Source organism: Python bivittatus, unplaced genomic scaffold, assembly GCF_059951505.1.
Source record: "Python bivittatus isolate LINGU-HERP-01145 unplaced genomic scaffold, Pbiv_v1 ctg000390_np1212, whole genome shotgun sequence".
In the NCBI taxonomy this organism is placed as follows: domain Eukaryota; kingdom Metazoa; phylum Chordata; class Lepidosauria; order Squamata; family Pythonidae; genus Python; species Python bivittatus.
The window spans coordinates 1,129,019-1,149,857 of record NW_028277070.1 but is presented as its reverse complement, the minus strand read 5'-3'; the positions used below and the strand labels follow the sequence as shown (position 1 = coordinate 1,149,857).

At 52.8% G+C, this 20,839-nt stretch overlaps 1 protein-coding gene across 1 annotated transcript in view; it reads left to right on the top strand.

Annotated features, from left to right (window-relative positions):
• The first annotated feature begins 1,248 nt into the window (after window positions 1-1,248).
• LOC103053705 (sodium/glucose cotransporter 1-like) overlaps window positions 1,249-20,839 on the top strand; it is a 32,863-nt gene continuing 13,272 nt past the window's right edge. Inside the window, exons 1-11 of the mRNA XM_007435732.4 lie at window positions 1,249-1,625; window positions 8,938-9,009; window positions 11,575-11,679; window positions 12,013-12,072; window positions 14,178-14,282; window positions 16,157-16,262; window positions 16,502-16,582; window positions 18,451-18,671; window positions 19,476-19,611; window positions 19,709-19,816; window positions 20,337-20,487. Of these exons, the coding sequence (XP_007435794.1) occupies window positions 1,494-1,625; window positions 8,938-9,009; window positions 11,575-11,679; window positions 12,013-12,072; window positions 14,178-14,282; window positions 16,157-16,262; window positions 16,502-16,582; window positions 18,451-18,671; window positions 19,476-19,611; window positions 19,709-19,816; window positions 20,337-20,487 (1,277 nt within the window). The 5' untranslated portion in view covers window positions 1,249-1,493. The remainder of the gene's footprint in view (window positions 1,626-8,937; window positions 9,010-11,574; window positions 11,680-12,012; window positions 12,073-14,177; window positions 14,283-16,156; window positions 16,263-16,501; window positions 16,583-18,450; window positions 18,672-19,475; window positions 19,612-19,708; window positions 19,817-20,336; window positions 20,488-20,839) is intronic.

Here is a 20,839-nt window from a genome sequence, read left to right as displayed (position 1 = left end):
TTTGCAGGGCTGTCCCGTGTGTTTTTTTGGGAGCAGAAGCCAGCCTCTCTGGGTAAGTTTAGGATTGCAGGGCCAGGGAAGTGCAGCAAAAGATTTATTTTTCTCATTTGCTAGTTCTAGTTTAATCATTGCTGTTCACCCAGGTATTTCTTGTTTAGCTACCAGATTAGGTGTAACCTTGCCAAGGTAAGCAAACTGGCAAGAATGCCGCTAACTCAAGTTTACACATTGCTCACAGAATGGGAAAAAGTTACTTCAAAACTAGGAATTAGACAGACACTGAACCTGCTGCACTGAACACTTTCAGATCTGTTCAGCAATCTTCTTTGGTAGCAAGCAATTCATCTGGGGACTTTAGGTGATGAGGGGCCTTGAATGTTCAACATTTGCACAAATTTAATTTTTGGTTGGAACATAGTTTAATGCACTGGAACAGAAAGTCACCCATGTAAGCTTGGGTATTTCTCACAAAGCGATCAGAATCCATGGTGAACCTCTACCCAGCTGATCTGATGGGATGGCTGTAGTCTCAGCTGGTCTTCTTTAGAGAGATGCCGTGACTTAAGGTTCTGTTGGAATCACCTGGGGGGAGGTGTCCACCTAGGAACAAAAACTGCACGCAACCTGTCCTTCCTCTTGCACAACCCAGAGTTGCCCTCTATTCTGGCACGTGTGTCCCAGAATCCCATGTGAATGTTGCAGAGGGTTCTGGGGGCACACGCTTTGGGCTGTCAGAAGTCCATTCTCTGTTCAAGCCAGTGGTGACTGTATCATTGGGTAGCCCATGTGGCATATCCGCATTGTCTGGGGTCCCTGGTTCATACGCAGACCAATACACAACCAGGCCATGCTCGTATAGAGAGGGAGCCTTTGTGGAACCATGGCCTTGGGTCCTTCTCTAAAGCCGGTTCCTATTATGGACCTGGGGAGAGCAGAGCTTTTAGCAGCTAAGGCTTGTGCCTCTCCTTGGGGCGAGGTGTGACTGCCTTCCTGCCGCTTTCACTCTTTGCATCTTCTGGTCTCCAGCTTGACGTATGGATGAGCCACCCTGGTAGGAATGCCAGGCATATGTTCCTGGGGAGTTCCCAGCCCCATGTGCCAGGATGGTGAGTGATCTGGAGCTCTTGCGTATCAGGAACCGAACTGGCTGGGCAGGCTCCAGAGCACGGAACTTCTCCAGCTGGGTGCCAGCTCAGCCACGCCTCTTCGGCATCTCTTGCCAAGCCACCTGCTGCAGGACTACAAAAACCTGCCACAGCTACTGCTGCGGGGCATGTGCAGCTGGACTTCCACTCAGCGTCTCCAGAGAGAAGCTGCCTTGGCCAAGGCACCTGCTAGGACTTAGGCATCCCAGGACAAGGAACGGGTCCTCCTTCTCCAAGTTAAATATTATTCAGAGGGGAAGGGGAAGAATTTATCATTAACTGGGCACCTTGGCCAGGAGACATAAGTCGTGGAGCAGCCCAGGGTCTGGAGGCACCGAAACTGGCAGGATGGCAACCCCAGCGGCTACCACAGCGTTCGTCTCAACGGAGCCGGTCTCCCCTCACATCGCAATCGCTAATGCAGCAGACATCTCGGTCATTGTCCTCTACTTCTTAGTGGTCCTGGCGGTTGGCCTGTGGGTAAGTGTCGGCTTTCTTTGCCACAGTTTGTAGGGGGTCCAGATAAGAAGAGTGGGAGTAGCTTTGGGGGGAGGTTTGGGTGGAAGGTCCAGGAGCCCATTTCCTGAGAGGCCCCCGAGAGACTCGGAGAAGGACTCGGGGGAGCTGACTGGGAGACGTGGAGGTGCAGCAGCAACGGGAGGGCCAAGGGGCGCGGAGGAATGGGCATTGCTGGGCAGCCCTGAAGCAAACTGGCAAGGGGGGGATGTTGTGGGGACGGAAGGCAGGAGGCTGGCGTGGGAACAGAAAAGGCTTGCCAGTGGGTTGGGGTTTACCTCTGCGCACGAGCTGGGGGGTGGTATCTCCCCTGTTTCCCCACTGCCTTTTTCTCCTTTGGATAGAAAATCTCCACTGGGAGGGAGGGAAGGTCAGAAGGGCTATCAGGTCCCTTCTCCCTGGACAACGAAATCGCCTACACACAGAATGGGCTGTGAGAATAGCTTTGGGAGACGGGGCGGAGCAGCTGCAGCCCAGACAATGGTCTGATAAACGAAATCTGAGCCCAAACCAGAAATGTAACTGGAGAAAGCGTCTCAGAAGGGGCCTTCCCTGGTTCTCTGGAATGTGCAGGTAGTCCTTGCTTAACCACGTAATCGGGGCTGGAATTTCTATTGCTAAGCGATGCAGTTGTAAAACCTGATGTCACATGACCACGCCGCTTAACGACAGCTGGTTGCCATTATTAAGTGAATCCCACGCCATCATTAAGCATAATGTCATGTCATCATCATTTGTGACCTCCTGCCAGCTTCCCCACTGATTTTGCTTGTCAGAAGCTGGCAGGAAAGGTCGCAAATGGCGATGATGTGACTGCGGAGACGCTGCGACTGTCATAAGTACAAGGACCAGGCGTAAGTACCACTCATTCAGCACCATCGTAAGTTTGAATGGTTGCTGAACGAGTGGTCATTAAGCGAGGACTACTTGTAAAGGCAGGGAGCGGAGAAGCGCTTTCAGACTTGTCAGTTTCTGTTACTGTAACCTTAGTGTTAATATTCTTGCTTGTGGTTTCCTGTCTGGACTACCTTGAAAGGCTGACAACAAACACCCTTTGCAAGTGGGGTATGTAGGCTAGGCCTTCTGTCTAAGAGGGGGCGAGAGACCCTGAGAACCCGGGGTTGCCCCCCCAGGAAAAGAACACGAGGCGGCCAGAGACTGGGTCCCAAAGGGACATGGCTGGCAAGGCTCCAGCCCCCTTGACCGTTTAGGTGTGATATCAGCAATGAAAAATTACAGGAGAGGGAGAGAAGGGGGCTTTCCTCTCTTTAGCAGAGGGGCACAAACATTTGCACACGCTTAGTGCAACACTCCTCTGTCTGTTCACAGTCCCAGGGCTCTTGGTTTGAAGCAGGCTGAGAATTCATCCCAGTTACACCCTGTCCTGTCCTGGGGCAAACCTCCCACAAGGGCTTCAGTGACTTAATCCTTTGCCAAAGTCCAGTTCCCAGGCTCCTGGGAGGAGCATTTCTCCAGGCTGGCTGGGGAATTCTGGGAGTTGAAGTCCACGCATCTTAAAGTCGCCAAGGCTGAGAAACGCTCGCACGGGCAATTTTTTCTCTGTCCCACCCAATGAAATTGCCACAATGGATTGAAGCTGAGCCCTGGAAATCCCCAAAAGAAAAAGCTCTGCCATGTCCAGAGGGAGCAAGGAACCCTCCGGGGTACTGGAGAGGTTCCCATCATGGCCACACCCAACCACCTCCATGGCCAAACGAAGCCTGGCCCAGAAACAAATGCCAGGCAGGGCAGGAGGACCCCTCAATTCAAAGCCTGGAGGGAGCTGTGGGGGGTGAGGCCTTTCCTAGTATGGAGAAGGGTGGTAAAGCCAAGGCGTGCCAGGCTGACGCAGAGCCCAGACAGGGAGGGTGGTGGGCAACTCTCAATCCCACCCACAGGTAGGTTGCCAGGACCCATGGCCAGCCTTGGGCAGCATGGCAAAGCTCTCCCTGCCTGTGAGGCGTTCTGCCCATCGCTGGATCCGTCGCTTCCTGTGCTCTGTGCTGTGTCACTTCTGGGCGAGCCCAGCCCCGCTGCAGAGAAGGCCGGGAGAGGCTGGGAGGGGCAACGTGGCCCTTGCTTGGCTGTCTGCAGCAGCGAAGGATGTCTTGAGAGAGGGAGGAAGGCCAAGTCATTTTGCCCCTGAAGAAACAGATCTCTCACCCAGCTGATCCCACTGCTGGCAGGAAAGCAACACCAGTAGCGTCTTGGAGAACAAAGGATCCGTGCCCTTGCTGGCCATCCAGATCAGCTTCGCAAGACAGGCGCCTTGGCCTGGTCAAACGAGTCCACAGGCTTGGACAGGAGTGCTGGGTCAGCCTCTCAGTGGGCAAGGCTGACTGACGGTCTTCTCAAGCCGGAAGCCCGAAGAGGACTCGGGTCACTTCCTTCTCATGAGGACTTACAAGGTCTGATGTGCTTGTTGCTCCTTTTCCTCTCTCAGAAACCATGAGGGCTGGTGCAGCCTTGCTCTCTTTGCACAAACCAGGAACTCCCTGGTTCTGAGCTAGACAGCTAAATCTCACCCCAGATGCTGGACGTCGTTCAAGTCTTCCACAAGTTGGTTTCTGTGGGTGCAGATCGCTGCCCTGTCCAAGAGATAGCGGACTCTCCTTCCGCCTTGTGCTGCAGAACGAGAACTGGCCTCCAGGATGGTGCCCCCCACTGTTCCGCTGGCCTTTATTTTCCTGTCTTTTCCAGTTTGCTTCTATACACTGTTTGGGCTGCCTTTGATCTGAGGCAGCTGAGATAAACCAGTGCTGATCCTGCATTTCCAAATTAATGAAAACTCATGAGGACAATGAGATGGGCCTCCTGCCTCACCACTCAAACTGCAAAAAGGTAGAACTTCCCAGCCCCATCTCAAGAAAAGGCCCAGGAATCACATGCCCAAGAGCATCCGAAGGGAGGGGACTGACCGTCGTGGCCAACTTAGTGGGCTATCCCTTGGCACCCCCAGGTAGTCTCGGGGGGGCAAGCAAGGGAGGAAGCCCTCCTTGGCAGACCAAAGGCCTGATGTGAGAAAAGGCCCTCTTTAGCCCCAGCCATCTTATGCCGCACCTGGCCTTTCATCAGCTTGAATGATGGTACTCTGCCGCGTGGGGCCAGCCACCCTCTGCCTCGTCGACCATTCCAGCTCTCCATCTTTGCAGTCAGGCCCACGTGGAGTCCGCTGTGATGGTGGCTCGTACCTGGCAGCAGGGCACGCCCAGAGCCAAGGAGGGCTCCAGGGCAGCCGTGGAGAAGCATCTGGATGCCACGGGGCATGCTGAGGAAATACCGGATTGTGCATGCAGCTGAATAAACGTTTGTTCTTCAGACCTTCCACCAGCAGTTGTTGTAGGTGACTGCCAGTATTCGCTGGAGCGGCTACATATTGGTCTAAGCCAGAGTTTCTCAACTTTCAGGTGTGTGGACTTCACTTGTGGCTGGGGAATTCTGGGAGTGGAAGTCCACACATCTGGAAGTTCCCAAGGTTGAGAAACCCTGGTCTAAGCTGTTCAGTGGCTTCCACACTGGAGATGCTCTCAAGAGGAATGACATCTGGTTTACCCTCTTTAACAAGCTGGCCACAGAGCAAAACCATTGCTGTGGCTGTTTCTGTCTCTTTTCAGGGGACAGAAAATCCGGCTTTTGGGGGGGAAAGAGTCAAAATCTGGCACCGTCTCTTAGGTGAAGATCACCGCAGGACTTTTTAAAGGTGAAGGCACTTCCCAGGCTCACAGCTTCAGCTGCCTCTCAGCTTTCCTGCTGGGACTCTGTTGTCTGCCGTTTGGGTCAACGAATAGCATGGAAAGGCTCCTTTGCCTAACGATGCATCGCGGAAACACGGGCAGGAGAGCTTAACCCGGAAAGCTCTTTCTGAATACAATACTCTGAGGCGGGGCATGGGGGGTACCTTTTTGATGGATCCCTTAACACCAGCCTGCAGGCTTTAAAGAGCTTTGGAAATAATTGTGAAAGAGCACCTCAGTTAAAAGACCTTTGAAAACATGGCTTGGAAACAAACAGGACAACGGCCTACTCAGAACGTCCTGCTCCTGTCCACAAGCCTGGTGCTTTTGAGACGGCCCCAAAGGGTTGCTGTTGCAGAGGGTTTCGGGGGAGAAGCGCAGGAGGCACCACTCCGGCCCGGCCCGGCCCAGGTGGCTGCTCGCCAGCAGCCGGGAGCTGGCTTCTGAGTCTTCCATGCCTGCGATGGGCGGTCTGACCAGCGGTTGAGATAAATCTCTGCCGAGGAAATTCCATCAGGGCAGCCGTTTCGGTCAGTTGCAGCAAGCACAATAAAAGCGGCCCTGGACAGCCCATTAATCGTTGCTCTTCCGCTCTTTTGCAACGTGCCCTGGACTTTTTGCCCAGTGAAATTGTTATCGCCCATTTGTAATAGCCACAGTTCCCCCTCCATCTCTCTGCGCAATTAGCAAAACGAACAAACAGCCGATGGTCATGGGAGTTCCAACAAGACATCTGTCTTTGCCGTATTGATTACACAAAGGCTTTTGACTGTGCAAGCCGCAACGGACTGAAGGCAGCCCCAAAAACTGCCCCCCCACCTCCACCTGCGGAAGAATTTGTAGGTTGTCCGGGGAGAACAGGGAGCACCAAATGCTTGAGTCAGGTGCTCTGCCGCCCCCTTCCTTACTGCACACACATGCAGACTCTGCCACGAGATCTGGACTATTAGAAGCAGAAATGGCATTTAGAATTGCTAGATGAGACATCAACAGTTGCAGATATCTGAGAATGCCGTTTTCATGGCTGGAAAAGAAGACGTATAAAATCTCTCGGAGAAGGTGACATTCATTACGAAAGAAGAAATCAAAGTATGTCTGCTGCTAGCCTCAGCCCAATGTGGATAGACATAGAAGAAACTGAAGGAGGAACAGTCTCTGCCTTGGTGTCTGTAGCCATGAAAGAATAATAAATAAGGGGCATTACGCTCTGTAATGCCTTTGAAGTGGTATTATACTATTACCTTTATTTTAAAAAGTTTACATATAGGGAGAAAACGGTTTTAGTTCTGCTTAAAAAGTCATTCAGACATGAATCATGTGATAAATAGGATACCAATGCAAAGGTCAGGGGTATCCGTGGGTGTGTGTGTCAAAAAAGTCAAGATGGTGGCCACAGCCATGTCACCAAAGCTGTAGCCTTTTCTTCAACAGACGTACAAAGAATCAGGCTTCAGTCACACGCTATGGCTGCCATCCTGACATCTTGGACCCACTCTGGACGCCCACAGCGAGGGTTATGCCGAACGCGGCTGTCGCTGGATGGCTGCAATGGAAGGCAGAGGCAAGGAGGAGACTGCCGTGCGGGGTCAAGGCTATCCGGAGGAAGGGCAAGGCGAGCGCTTCCCCAGCCCGCAGCAGGACCGTGAGGAAGAAGAGGCTGAGCTGGCCCCTCCCTGGAGTCTCACAGGGTACAGCCACCAGTGGCTTTGGCACAGGTTTAGTCGGGCGAGATTCTGTCTATAGTGTGCAAGCGATAAAGGAGCTACACTGGGCTGGCCTGGCCTGGCCTGGCCTGGCCTGTTTCGTTGTTGTTCTTGGGCTGAACCTGACAACGGCCCTCTCTCCGCCAGCAGCGGTGGCCCTACAGTAAACCTCCCACTGGAAATCGTCTTTTGGCATCTAATCATCTGCTGACCTTTAAGGTGCAAAAACACATTTTTCTGTTTGACATCAAGATAATGGTCATCAGGACACCTGCAGTGATTTGCATAAGTAATCATAGGAAAGTATTGATTGTTTGTTCAATGCCTATTGAACACTGGATCCTTCCAAGAAGGTGTAAATGCTACCCTTCAATAAAAGAGACTATATGGAGTCCTTGGTGCTCTCTGAGCTTGCTCCCTGTCTATATACAGCAGCTAGCCCTGCCCGTGTTGGTGGGGCTGTGGTTTTCTCCTTGGCACTGCCTTGGTTAGGCTGTTGTTTTCTGCTTGACTGTTTGTCTGGTGTTAATCCCTGCTTATCTGGGTGTCGGTTGCTCTGGTCATTTTGTTTCCTCCTTTTGGCTGTATGTATGGGAGTGCTGTAGTTTCCAGACACTGCATTGCAGTCCCCTCGATGAGTCCTGAGAGTGGTGATCCCATGGGTGTACCTCTGATTTGTTGGTATATTTGCCCATCAAACTGGAAATAGGTAGCAAAGCAGAGGTTGATGAGGTCCATGATTCTGGGTATTTCGATCTTACTGCATTTGGTTAGGTTTTGCTCCATTATCAAAGTAATAACCCAGCCTCCCATAAGAGGAGCGGAGAACATTATTCAGACAGGCACAAATGCACTGCAGCCACTCAGAACACCAGAAAAAGGAAACAGACCACCTATACAACATCTTCCATCAAAATGGATATCCACGCAACTTTATCAAAAAGTGCCTGACCACTCAACCGACTACAGCACAACCAACACAAGCTATGAAAAGGATAACACTGCCACACATCAGAAATATTTCAGAAACAACCAACAGACTATTACAACCACACAGCATCACTGTAGCACACAAACCAACAAAAGCCCTCTAAAACATCCTAGGTAACCAAAAGACCCCGTAGCCCAAGAAGGAAAAACAGGAGTCCTCTACAACATACAGTGTAAGGACTGTAACAGCCGCTATGTAGGACAGACAGGCAGAAGACTAGCAGAGCACATCCATGAACATGCAACTAGCGGTCATAAAACACGTAATCTCACAACACGTGGACAGATTCAACCATAGTTTCAGTTGGGAAACTCTGAGCATCCTAGACAAACTAAATCCAAAAACGTTGGGAATTCCTGGAAGCTTGGCATTCAGACAAATCAGCCATCAATAGCCATCACTGAAAAAGCTAAGAAGGAAACAAAAAGGCCAGAGCTCATCCTCTCTGGCTACCAACACCCAGATCCTGGTCCAGTGCCTTAACTGCTAGCCCAGACAGGCCTTGGTCCTCAGGTTGATTTTGTGTTACTTTCTTCCCAGACTGAAATCAGAATGTAAGCCTGTGTGCGCAAGTTCAGCTCCTCTCCCTCTCTCCTTGGACCTTCCCTCACCCACAGCCGTGGGATTCCCTGGTGTTCCCCCATCCAGGAGCTGCCCAAGCCCAACCCTGCTTAGCTTGTGGGAAGCTTGTTGTAGCTTCCAATTGGGAAGGTGCTGCCATCTGCCTGGGGGTGGGCAAGTAGAGAGAAACTATCTCCAGTATGGGGGGATACTGGGAGGCAAGCAAGTAATCAGTTACCAATTTCTTTGCTGGGTTGACAACACATCTCTGGTTTTCTTGCCTTCAGGCCATGTACTCGACCAACCGTGGAACGGTCGGAGGATTCTTCTTGGCAGGCCGGAGCATGGTGTGGTGGCCGGTGAGTTTCAGCAAGAGAGCCCTTTCTTCCCACTGGCTTCCCTCTCTGGAAAGGTGGCGTCTACCTTTTCTTTCCGTGTCCTACATGGGGGGGGGGCAGATGTTCTCCAGGGCAGGAGCCTCATGTGGGTTTGTGCTGGGAGAGGCGTCTTCGCTGTCAAGACCACAGCCATGAAGCTACAAACGGGCCCACCCACCTCTTTTTTCCACCGTGTTCTCCTGACGTTGCCTTCATTGGCAGCCCCCAGTTGTTCCCAGTTTACTTTTTTACTTTTTCCTCTCTTCCTGACCCAGCTTTTCCCTAGATGCTGCCAACTGTTCCCTTGCTGCTGTGTCGGGGTAGGATCTGTCCAGCTCCTACTGGCCACTTTAGGCTGAGGTGGACCCCCCACTCTGCTGGAGTCCCTGGGCATTGCCCTCCGTGGCCATTTTGGCTTGGGCTGCAGGAGAGACTGGCCCCTGGCTGCCACAGAGGCCCATGTAATACCTCCCTTAGCACCTGTCAAGTCTCAGGTGCTCCTCATAAATACGGTTTCGGTGCTCTTTCAAAAGAGCACGAGACCTGCGCTACACAGAAAGCCAGTGTAAGCCAGGAAAGGCATTAGGACTAGCTGCCCTGGGCATATTGCAAGTCTCTGCTGCTTTTGCCAGTCAAAATAGAAGTTTGGCTCCCAACCGCCAGTCCAATCCTGCTTCTCCTGGCCAGGAACAGGAAGGCCCTCGGGGACAGATGGCAAAGACGCAGTTCAGCTGCTGCCAGGTCCTTCTTAGGCCCGGAAGCGGAACAAGCAGCTTCTTTAAGGGGTGATATTTTGCTCTGTGGCCCAACCTTTGGCCACGCTAAAGAGGCTTCCAAGCTGGTGAACTCAGTTTAAAAGAAGGCCTGCCCGGTGCCACTTCTGGGCAGCTCAGCCGTGTCTGCTTCGTTGCTTAGATCTGTCGGAAGGAGGGAGCCTGAACTGCCCTGTCAAAGCAAAAGCAGCTTTTCGTCAAAGCAGCTGCCCAAGAGGTCCGTCCCGGGGCCAAGGCCCCGGGCGAAGGAAGGAAATGGTCAGAGGCTGAATTGGCACAACAAACTCAGCCGTGTGTCCCCCCCTTCCAGGTATTTGAACAGCGCCAGCACTCCCCCCAGCCCTCTCTTCTGTGCCCCCCCTCCATTTCTCTCAGGGAAATGCAGCTTCCAGTCACCTGCTCACGTGTGCCACTTTGTTTGGACCGGAGTGGACATTTGCAGGATGTGGCACAAAACATACCTGCAAGAGGAGCTGACAGGAGGAAGAGGGCTGGGAGAGAGGGCTGGCGCCCCCAAGGGGAAAGAGCACTTAGTGCAATTTGGGGCACGTTGTGCAAATCAGCCCCCTTTCCTAACTCCATGCTCTGCTCAGCACACCTGTGTGCAGCATGGGGTTCAGACCCGGGGGGGGAATAGCCCTGGTTTTTCCAGCTGTGGTCCTGGGGAACATCTCACTCCTGGCAATTTGCTGCAGGCAAAAGCAGCCCTGGACACTGCAGAGTATTTCTCTCCTGGCTCTACGTCAAAGCGTATCCCTGGCCAGGGGACCCTTCCTGCCTGCGCAAAGGGTGTGTGGAAGGAGGCCGGGGCCAGGATGGACCCTGGTTCTGGTCTGAGGCGGGACTTTCCAAAGGAGGGACTCTAGACGTGAGGGCTGAGCCTGACCGCTCTGGGGCTGAGGGCTGAGTGGGCAGAAGGTCCCAAGTTTGGCTCTCTCTGCACTGCAGCCGCCCAAGCCCAGGGGGCTCTTTAGCTCAACTCTGGGGGAGGGTCCTGGATTAAGCCAATGCGCCTTCAGTGTGGTTTAGCTTGTGCAAAGAAAAGAGGTGGGGAAGGGGAAGGGAATCCACCAAAGTGATGTGAGATAGAGCTGGGCGAGGATCACATCCGGGAGGTAACATCACTGTGCAAACCAAAGTGCAAGAAGATAAGGTGGGTTCAAGTCCGATGGTGCCTGGAGGTACAGGGCTTCCAACGAAGAGCAGAAGGGATCCAGCTGCGTTCACACAGGACCCTACCCCTGACAGCCAAGGGGGCCTGTGGGGACCAGCTCAGCTCATCTCCTGGGGAAACTTCCAGAGTCCCGAGCTGTTCTGGGCCAAGGGATGGGCGAGGGAGCAACTTACTAGGAGGAGTGGTGTTCAGGGAGCTGCTGGTTTCAATCAAGAGGGTGAGGAGGTGCTGAAGTCACTCCTGTTCCCAGCAGCTTTTCAGACCAAGAAGGTTCCTTGTGCCACGCGATCAGAGCAGGGAGAAGAATTTCTTGGAGGAGCTCCTAATCCTGTGTGTTTCTTCACTCAGAGGCCATTGGCGTAGTCAACACCTTGAGTCGCTTAGCTGCTGTCCTTGCCCAGCCTTTCCTGGCAGCTCCGTGGGGCTTACTTCTCCATAAACGGGCCGAGTCCCGTGGCCAAGGCTTTGTGGGCTAGAAGGCATTTGGACAATGTGGGCTGTGGAAGCACCCTAAAATTCTTCATCTTTAGGTGGCCCCAGGATGTCCAAAGCAGCCTCCTTGGGCAACTGACTGAGGGTTCCCTTCCTTTTTCTCTCCAGATCGGTGCCTCTCTGTTTGCAAGTAATATTGGCAGCGGTCACTTTGTGGGACTGGCTGGGACGGGGGCGGCTGCAGGAATTGCGATCGGAGGCTTTGAATGGAATGTAAGTCCTTTCCCCTTCGGTCCTAGATGGAAATCTCAGTTGGAGATGTCCTTCTGAGCCCGTCTCCAGCAGAGCTGCAGAACCCTGGCACTGCTAGCTGGGGGGTGGTGTCCTGGAGGCAGGGGGGGTGAGAAGACCCCTCAAGCCCATTGGACGCCCCTGGAGGACAGCCCAGCCCACCCAGAAGAGGCACTTTTGCTTGGCACGCTGAGGGGGGGGGCATGCTGGGCTGCCCCCAGGCCTTGCTTTGGTGGGTGGCTCCCCCCTTTCCTGCCTGGCACTGAGCTCTGCGGGAGAGACGGAGCCATCCCCTGCTTTCCCCCCTGCTTCTAGGCACTGGTGATCGTGGTGATCCTTGGCTGGGTGTTTGTGCCAATCTACATCAAGGCCGGGGTGAGTAGACCATCGGCAAGAGGGAGGTCTCCCGAAGGGGCAGCTGGCCCACAAGGTCACCACTGAAATTTTAGATCCCAAATTAAAATGCAGAAAGAGATTCTATAAAATGACAGCAGAGAAAGGACAACATAGTGAGACAAAAAGAGGCAATTGAAGGAAAGTGGGAACTAAAAAAGTTATGTAGTGTTTAGATCCTCCACGCTGCTTGTCTAATTTGATTAAAGTCCCATAAAACCCATTAATTAATACCATACTTAAGCACTAAAATGCTATTTAATATACCACTGTTTGAATGTATTATAAAATAATATAATAATATAATAAAATAAAATATATTAAATATGTTTTGAAAATGTGAAACGCTAAAATATTTAAGGTGATTTGTCAAATTCTTCATTATGTTGAAGAACCATAACCAGTGCCACTAATCGGCTTCCATAAGTTCAGTGATACAATAAAAGTCCTAAAATATTTATCAGCTCTACTGGATGCTTCTTAAGGCATCTCCATGTTCAGCCTGCTTTAAACAGAGTTTTGCTACTTGCCAGGTAACGTTTGGATATTTTACCTAAATGCCATCTGGCGCAGTCAGGACTTTTTTCTCCAAAGGAGCAAGGAAAGCTCTGCAAATATCTGTCCCCTGGGGACAGGACAGAGGAACGTGGGCAAATGTTTCGGATGCCCCGCACGGGCGGATCTGATCTTCAGTCTGACGGGGGAATAGCCAAGCGAGCATGAGAGAAGCTCTGCCAGACTTCAGCTGCTGGCACAAGTGACGAGCAGCCCTGCTCGCTGAGACTCTGAACTTCCTGCCTGCCCTGTCAGTCGGTCTCCACTGCAGAGCATCTCCTGGGTGGTCGCATCCCTCTTCCAAGAGCAGCTTCTCTGTCCTACCCTAACTTTCTGGGGCATGGAAGGAGTCTACCTGTATCCACGGGGCCGAGCCTGGGGGCTGAAATTCGGCTTTAGCCAGCTGTTACGTATCCTCCCCGAGGATCTAGTCTCACCCTTGGGCAGGCCTGCAAGGCTGCCTTCGATACGCAGCAGACCCCTTGGGAGACCTTTGAGGACTCAAGAGCGATGTCTGACCTCCTCACCGTAATTCCACTCTGGAAAGAAGTTGGACTGGAGCTTTGGCCACCAGGAGCTCAAGGGCAGCTGGAATACATTTGTGCTCCTCATGCATCGAAGAATGAGCAAACGGCTCTACCGCTTTTCTGGACCTTCTAAAACATGAGGTTTCTGATTCTGGGTTGACCGAAAAAGTGAGCTAAAGCAAGCCACCTGGCCAGACTTCCACTCTCTGACAGTCCAGTTCAAACTCTGAGGTCTGCTTTGAGACCACCCTAATCCTTGCTTTGCTGCCATTCAGTTATAAGTGGTGATCCAAAGAGGAGAGGAAGAATGAAAGGCGTTCTTGGACCCATCGGGGTCACGATAAACCCCCCGCGCCATTTGCGTAGGGAAGCACGGCTCCCTGCCTGCAGAGTTCAGACGGTCCGTGACGGAACGCCTCTAACCCCCGAAGAGTAAGGAGGCGCTGATGCGGCCGAGGTTGACCGCTCTCCTGCTAGGGGCTGGCCCAGAGAGTGCCCGTGAAGAGCTTCTGCAGGGTCTCTCAGTTCAGAGGCTTCTTTACAGAAAGAGAGTCTCTTGGCAGGTTGCCCTTCAGGTCATCACTGACCTGCAAGGGTGCATTTGCGTGGGGCAGGTTTCTCAGCAGGATGGCCCCAGATCCAGGGCTGCAGAGATCTTCTCTTTTTTAACTTAGAAAAATTCAGCAGAACTGCTCCCATGGCCCTTCCTCCTTCTCTCCACTCTCGAGTGAAGAAGTAAAGTGAAGGTGTTGATGCCAGATGCAAGCACAGGTTTACTCTACACAGATCCCAACTCTGAGAAGGAAAAAGAAAAGCAAAAGGGGAGGGAAGAAAGGTGCCAACCTACCCTTTTTCCTGGTCAGTCATACAACAGCCATTTTCCCAGAGGTTCTTTGCATGGTGGGCCAGAATTAGCGTCCCCCTTTTTCCACTCCATGCTTCTGCAGTTCCTGGGATGCTCCCCACCAGATGTTCCGCCCCCCAGCACCTTTTCCTCCCTTGCAGGTGGTAACCATGCCAGAGTACCTGAAGAAGCGCTTTGGGGGGAAACGGATTCAGATCTACCTCTCAGTCCTTTCTCTGCTCCTGTATATCTTCACGAAGATCTCGGTGAGTTTAGGAGCTGAGTCTTCTCCAGGCGGAAGGACAGGGGGCCCTCATGGATCTCCCTCTGGCCCAGGCACACTGCACCCCTCCACCCTCAGGGGATGGGGGAGCTTCAGGAGTGGAGGGGGTCAGTTAGAGAAGTCTCTTGGGGCCCTCCCAATGGCTTGGTAGCTGTAGGACAGGCCAAGTGACTGGGGGGACCTTCCCACCAGAAGGGCTGGGTGTTCTCCCGCCTGCCCCTGGATCGCAGCATCTGGTCTCCTAAGCCAGGCCCACCCCCACCCGTCCCCATCTTCCCAGGGACCCCTGAGGGGCCCGATCCATAGGGAACTCCTTCTCCTTCAGCTCCCAAACAAGTGCTTGCCTGACTCTGTTTTCAAAACGGACGCCTTCCTGTGAGCCCTTCTTTTTAGTGGGGTGGGGCTGCGAGAAGGCCTGGGGAGCAGGGAGCCAGAGCTGGTGAACCCAAGGGAGGGGGCACGGTGGGGCTCCCTTTCTCTCTCTCTCTCACCAGACTCTATGAGCCGTTTTTTGCAGCTGCGATGCGATGCGACTCTGCCCTTGTGAGCAACGGGCAGGAGATAATTGCACACATTAACCCAAAGCCTGCTGCCTTCTCTCACCAGCTGGCAATAAATGATCCTCATCAGGGTTACTGATTAAACTGTAATGGGATGGGAACGGCACCCCTTCCCCCAGGCCCACTGGAGGCAGGGGACGTGCTGGGGGTGGGAGAGAAGTGGATGGTCCTCCTTGGAAAAGCAGGCAGTCCCAATCCGAAGGGAGCAGCCGTGGAGCCCTTTGGCTGTGGGCCGCCTCCTCGGGTGGCGGGCAGAGGCAGGCCATCTCTTGCCAGGACAGGCAGGGCCAAGGCAGCGGAAAGAGTGCCGCCCTCCGTGCAAACGGTGCCATTAGAGCACAGGCTTTCTTGGAGTGGGCACCCGCCACCTTTTTGCAAAATAACGCAGCCAGTTCCGAGTCTGAGACCCAGTCTGTGTCTTGGGGATCTGGGTCAGCCCTACCCCAGCAGGTTGCATTAGGCTACGAGGGAGGTGCCGGTGTTGGGAGAGTGCTTTGCATCCAGCGTGGGGATGCTGGCTGTTCCCGTAAGTGGCACCTTCAAGAAGCCGCGCCTTTTACTGCATACCTGCAATTATCTCTTTGGCACGGGATGAGTCAGACTGAAAGATGGAGGCAGCCCGGGTGCTGAGTGCGGAGACCAACCTCCTAGAGGGGCCCCAGTGAGGAGAGTGCCCAGGTACCAACCCCCCGCTGCAGAGTTGAGGGCTGGCAGGTAAAAGGAGGGGAGGGCGCAGCCACTTCTTCATCCCCACCCACTGCAGTAGCTGGCCTGAGTCCCTGAGCTGAGGAGAGGAGGAAGAGAGAAGCCTGTGGTGATCCTCCAGGGCCCCGCATGATGTAGCCCTCCTCGCGCCCCTGTTAAGTCTGACTAATTAAATCAGAAAGACTGCAGTGGTGACTCCTCTTTGGGGCAGGGGTTGGACTAGATGACCTCTAACGTTATAGCCTGCCCTTGCCCTCTGGGATTCTAGGGAGCAGAGCCTGGTGGCAGCGGAGATGGCTGACCCAGGAGCCCCAGAGGAGGAGGTGATGAGGTGGCAGCCGCGGCTCCTCCCGCCTCCTTCTGCGCCACTCCTCCCCTACGGCTCCAGTGGGGCACCCCTGGGACCAGGTCCACGCAGCCCCCTGTCTTCGCACAACAAGAAGCCCCTTGTGCTCAGCCCCCTGCCAAGTCCTTGGGCACCACCGCCCTTCCCTCTTGCATCTTCCAGAGGCTGCTGCCAGTTGGCACAGCTGCTTTGCCAAACATCTCTGATGCTCTGGCTTAATGTGCCAATTCTTCCTTTCCACCATAGGCAGATATATTTTCTGGAGCCATATTTATCCAAATTGCTATGGGACTGAACATTTACGTGGCCATCATCATACTGCTGACTATTACTGCCCTTTACACCATCACAGGTGAGTTCTCTTTGCAGGTGAGCCTCCCAGCCCTGACGTCACCTGCTGAATCAGGCTCAGCACCCACCCTTTCGGGTCCCTTGGCACCTGGCAAGCCTTCCCGCTGGCACCCTGCCCATCTCCCTGCGTGGGTGGCGCCCCAGCAGAAGCCCAAGGGGGTTTGTGGGGGGATGGGCTTGGCCCTGGGCCGCCACCCTCCCCTTACCCCAGCATTGTGTTTCCCCCACTCTGCCTGGCAGGAGGACTTGCCGCTGTGATCTACACAGACACACTACAAACCTTCATCATGTTGGTGGGATCCATCATTCTGACCATCTTTGGTAAGCCAGAGTTCAAAACGAGCACTTAATGCACCTTGCCCCATGTGTCCCAGGTGTCCTGTGGCTGGAATTAAGGTGAGACATTCAGGGACTCCTGAAAGACTTTCGCCTTTCATGCCAGGTTGATTCTAGGTTTTCCAGGAATTGCTTTCAAGAAGGCCGGACAGAACCCAGATCCGCCTAGGCATGAGGTGCCTGGCATATTCAAGGTGCAGCTGCGAAGAGGAGGCTGTCCTGGCGAACTGAAACTTCTCTCCTGGTGCCCTTCGCCCTTGTGTCAGAGGGAGGTCTTCTTCTCAGGGCAAAGTACAAATACAGTTGGAAGGGACCTCAGTGATCACCTAGTCCAACCCCCTGCTCTCTGCAGGATCTGCTAAAGCATTTGAGACAAATGGTGGTCCTGCCTCACTCTGAAGACCCTCAGTGCCCCACTTCTCGAGGCAGCCCACTCAGCTGGTTGACAGCTCCTCCCTGTAGGAAATTCTTCCTCGTATCTAACCTGAATCAGCTTCCCTGTAGCTTCAGCCTCTTGTTTCTGGTCCTGCCCTCCGGGGTGCCGAAGAACATGCCCATTCCCTCATCTGGGTGGCAGCTCCTTGAGGAAGACTCTGGGAATTTAGACAGCACTAAGTATGGTGGGCTGGGTCTAACATATACATGAGACCACTGGGAGAAGTCATCCCACAGCACAGGGTGTGGGATCATCGATGTGGGTTGGTGTTTCCTGGGATGTAGGTTTCTTGGTCCTCCAGTAATTCTTCGGCTTTCTCCCTGTATTGTGTTCTGTCCATGACAACCATGCTTCAGCCCTAGTCTGCTGGGAGGACGGTGACAGTTTGGTCCTTCCTTAGGCTATTGAGTTGGTTCTGATTCTGTGTTCTTCTGGTCTCTGGTATGATTGTCTGCCTTATGTTTTCTTGGGTCTCTGTGGCAAGCCCTGTGGTTTTGACGCTGCTGCTAAGACTGCAGAGAATTCTAACTGATTAGCATCGTCCGTGTTACAGTTGAGGCCTTGCTGGAGGATATTGTGTTCTGCGGTGGACAGTGGGTGGCCGGACACCTTGACTACCCATTTGGGTTCAGGAGCCTCTCTGCTTCTGGGGTTTAGCTTGAGCAGTTTGGTCTGGAGTTTTGTTTTCTTCTTCTCAGCTTGTCTTAGGGAAGTGTTCTTGGTGGTGGCTGTCAGCCTTTTTCTGTGTCAGTTACTTCCAGTTGCTCCTTGAGGTTATCTGTGTTGTGCTGGGATTTGTTGAGTCTGAGGTGAGAATCCATGATCATTAGTTGCATCATTTTTCGGCTGCTTTGTTGAAATAGTGAAAATAATTGAATATCGTTTTGATTTTTAAAGTTAATTTTACAGCACTTGTAAAATTCACATCTCCTATTTTTCTTCTTTTTCCCTTGCGTTTGTAAATCTAATAAGCAAACAATACAGGCTGATTACAAATTTTAAAAAATTGTGGCTTAGTATGCTGTGGGAATCCAGCCTGTGTGGTCAGCGTATGGTTCAGTAGATTGTGTGGACTGAGGAAATGGATTCATTTAATCGCAAAGTAAGCATGTTGTATGAACACCGCCATGCACGTTCAGCTGAACACACAAACTGAGTCCCCCCCCGCCCACAGCATAAGGATTGGGGGCCTTCTTTTTAAAGTGAAGCTGACGCTCCCTAACTGCCAGACCCAGATGTGGCCAGAACAGGTCAGGTTCCAAGGAAGGGATGTTCTAGGAAATGGTCCAATTGTGCCTTTAAAACAATTGTGCCTAAGTTGATGTCTGCCTAACCATGTGGGTTTGCGTGAGGAGGTAAACTCCTCAGCTTTGTCATGGACTTGCTTTGTCCTGATGGATTGTACAACCTTTCCCAGCATTTAACGAAATCGGAGGATACGAAGGATTGTTGGAGAAGTACATGAAAGCAATCCCATCCAAGATCTCCTATGGAAACGTGACCATCCCTGAAAAATGCTACACTCCCCGTCCAGATGCCTTCCAGATTTTTCGGGACCCAGTGGACGGTGACCTCCCTTGGCCTGGACTCATCTTTGGCTTGAGCATTCTGGCCTTGTGGTATTGGTGCACTGACCAGGTAGTGTAACAATGTGCTTGGTATTTTTTATGTTTCCCACACCCAGCCTCTTCTCGGTGGGATTGTCCTGATCTCATGCTTTGAGCCCTAAAGACACAGTGCTTTGGCTGTAGGAACTAGATCATTAGCTAAGAACTGAACTCTTGGGCCCAGACGGGTGACCTAGTCCCTGGTTTCTGAACGTGGGCTTCCAAAGCTGAGGGTGGCTTTCTGCTGGGAAGAGGGTCTCTGATTCTGGTTCACTGTATGTGAGCTGGAAGGATGTCACCAGTCCCAAGTCTTACTTCCCTGGCTGGATTATCCAGACATTTAGACAACTTACTCCATGGCCCTAAGTTAACTGAACTGTGGCTTAGGGAATGAAGCTGATTTTCAGGATACACTGAACCATAAGGTAACTCCACAGGCTGCCTGATACAACCACAAGTTAAAACTCTACTTGACTAGTTTGTGGCTCAGTGTGTCATGTGAATCTAGCCTGTGTATCTTGGGCAAAGAGCTGCACCAACCAGCAGATGTGCCACTGCACTGGGGAGGTGGGCCTGTAGACCCAAGATCTTCCACATAACTCATGGAAGCAAACCAAGCTTGCCGTAACAGTAAGGAAAGCCCCCACTTCACCCAGGTGATGCCTGATCCATCCTGGAGGGCACTGCTAAAGGATAGCCTGTTCCCCCAAATCCAGCTGGCTCTTTCTGGAGAACCATTGCACAGAGCAGAAGCCATTTCCAGGGGCCCGTTCCGAAGGTGGCCCTTGTCCCAACCCATCACGGCGCTCTGTTCATTTGTGTCTCTCTCGGGCAGGTAATTGTTCAGCGGTGCCTCTCGGGGAAAAACATGTCCCACGTCAAGGCTGGATGCATCTTGTGCGGCTACTTGAAGTTGCTGCCCATGTTTTTGATGGTGATGCCGGGCATGATCAGCCGCATTCTCTACAAAGGTGAGAGCTGGTCTGCCCAGGAGGCAGAGGGGAGAGAGGAAGCCACATCTCTCTCGCTCAGCTCCCTCACGAGGCCCATGGTTTCTCTTTCTCGCAGATGAAGTGGCATGTGTCGTTCCCTCTGTGTGCCAGGCTACTTGTGGGACAGAGGTTGGCTGCACAAATGTCGCCTATCCAACAATGGTGGTGAAGCTCATGCCTGATGGTGAGATGAGCCCTGTGGTGGGTTATTTGGGCCCTGGAACTGAATCGTGGCTAAGGAATACACCCAGGATAGAGTATCCCAAAGGCTGTGCAGTTGTGTAAGGCCTCTTTGGGGAGAGAGGGGGGAGAGAGAGCAGCTGACCCTTCTCTCAGAAACATGCCCTCTTCTGGGGTGCCTTCTGCCCACAGTCCTGCCATAAGAGATGGGAGTGTGTGCGTGTGTGAATCCTAAATTGATCCTAAAGTGATTACGATGAGTGGTAGCTTTTTTTTATTAAGCAGGAAAAGGTCGCTTTAGAGCATGCAGGAAGTGCTTCTTCTAGGAACGATAGGAATCGTGAGCCTGATCACACAGCCTTTTTTCAGCTGCGCTCCCGTGTTTGGGACTAGGCCAGGACAGTTGAGTCCTCGTCTGTTGGGGCATGCAGCCAACCAGCCTTGGCTGTAACCCTCAAGGAGTGTTGAGGACACCAAACTTTGCCTATTCACACCCCATCTGGTCCCCCTTGCTTGTCTTTCAGGATTGCGAGGCCTGATGCTCTCTGTGATGTTGGCCTCTCTGATGAGCTCCCTCACCTCCATCTTCAACAGTGCCAGCACCCTCTTCACCATGGACATCTACACCAAAATACGCTCCAAAGCCAAGGAAAGGGAGCTCATGATTGTCGGCAGGTAACGGGGGTCCTTGCTTGGCAGCGGCAGCAATTAAGGCTTCGCAAGGGGGGAATTGCAGAAGAGGGCTACTGGAAACCAGGATCAGGGCTGCCAAACCCTTTAGGCAAACTTTGGCGTTCTGGAAGCATGTGGTAGTCACTTTCACAAAATGGCTGCAGTGCAGGGAAGACCGCTTACCCTCTGCTTTTCTGGGCCTCTGACCACCCTGCTCAAGAAAGCTTCCAGATTTTTGAAATCAAAACATTAACCAAAGCAAGTCGTCCAGTGGGCCGAGGAGCCCCTAGTGCCATGTTGGAGGCCATGAATGGCCTTTGTCTGTCCTCTGCATCCTGTTCTTCACCTGAAAACC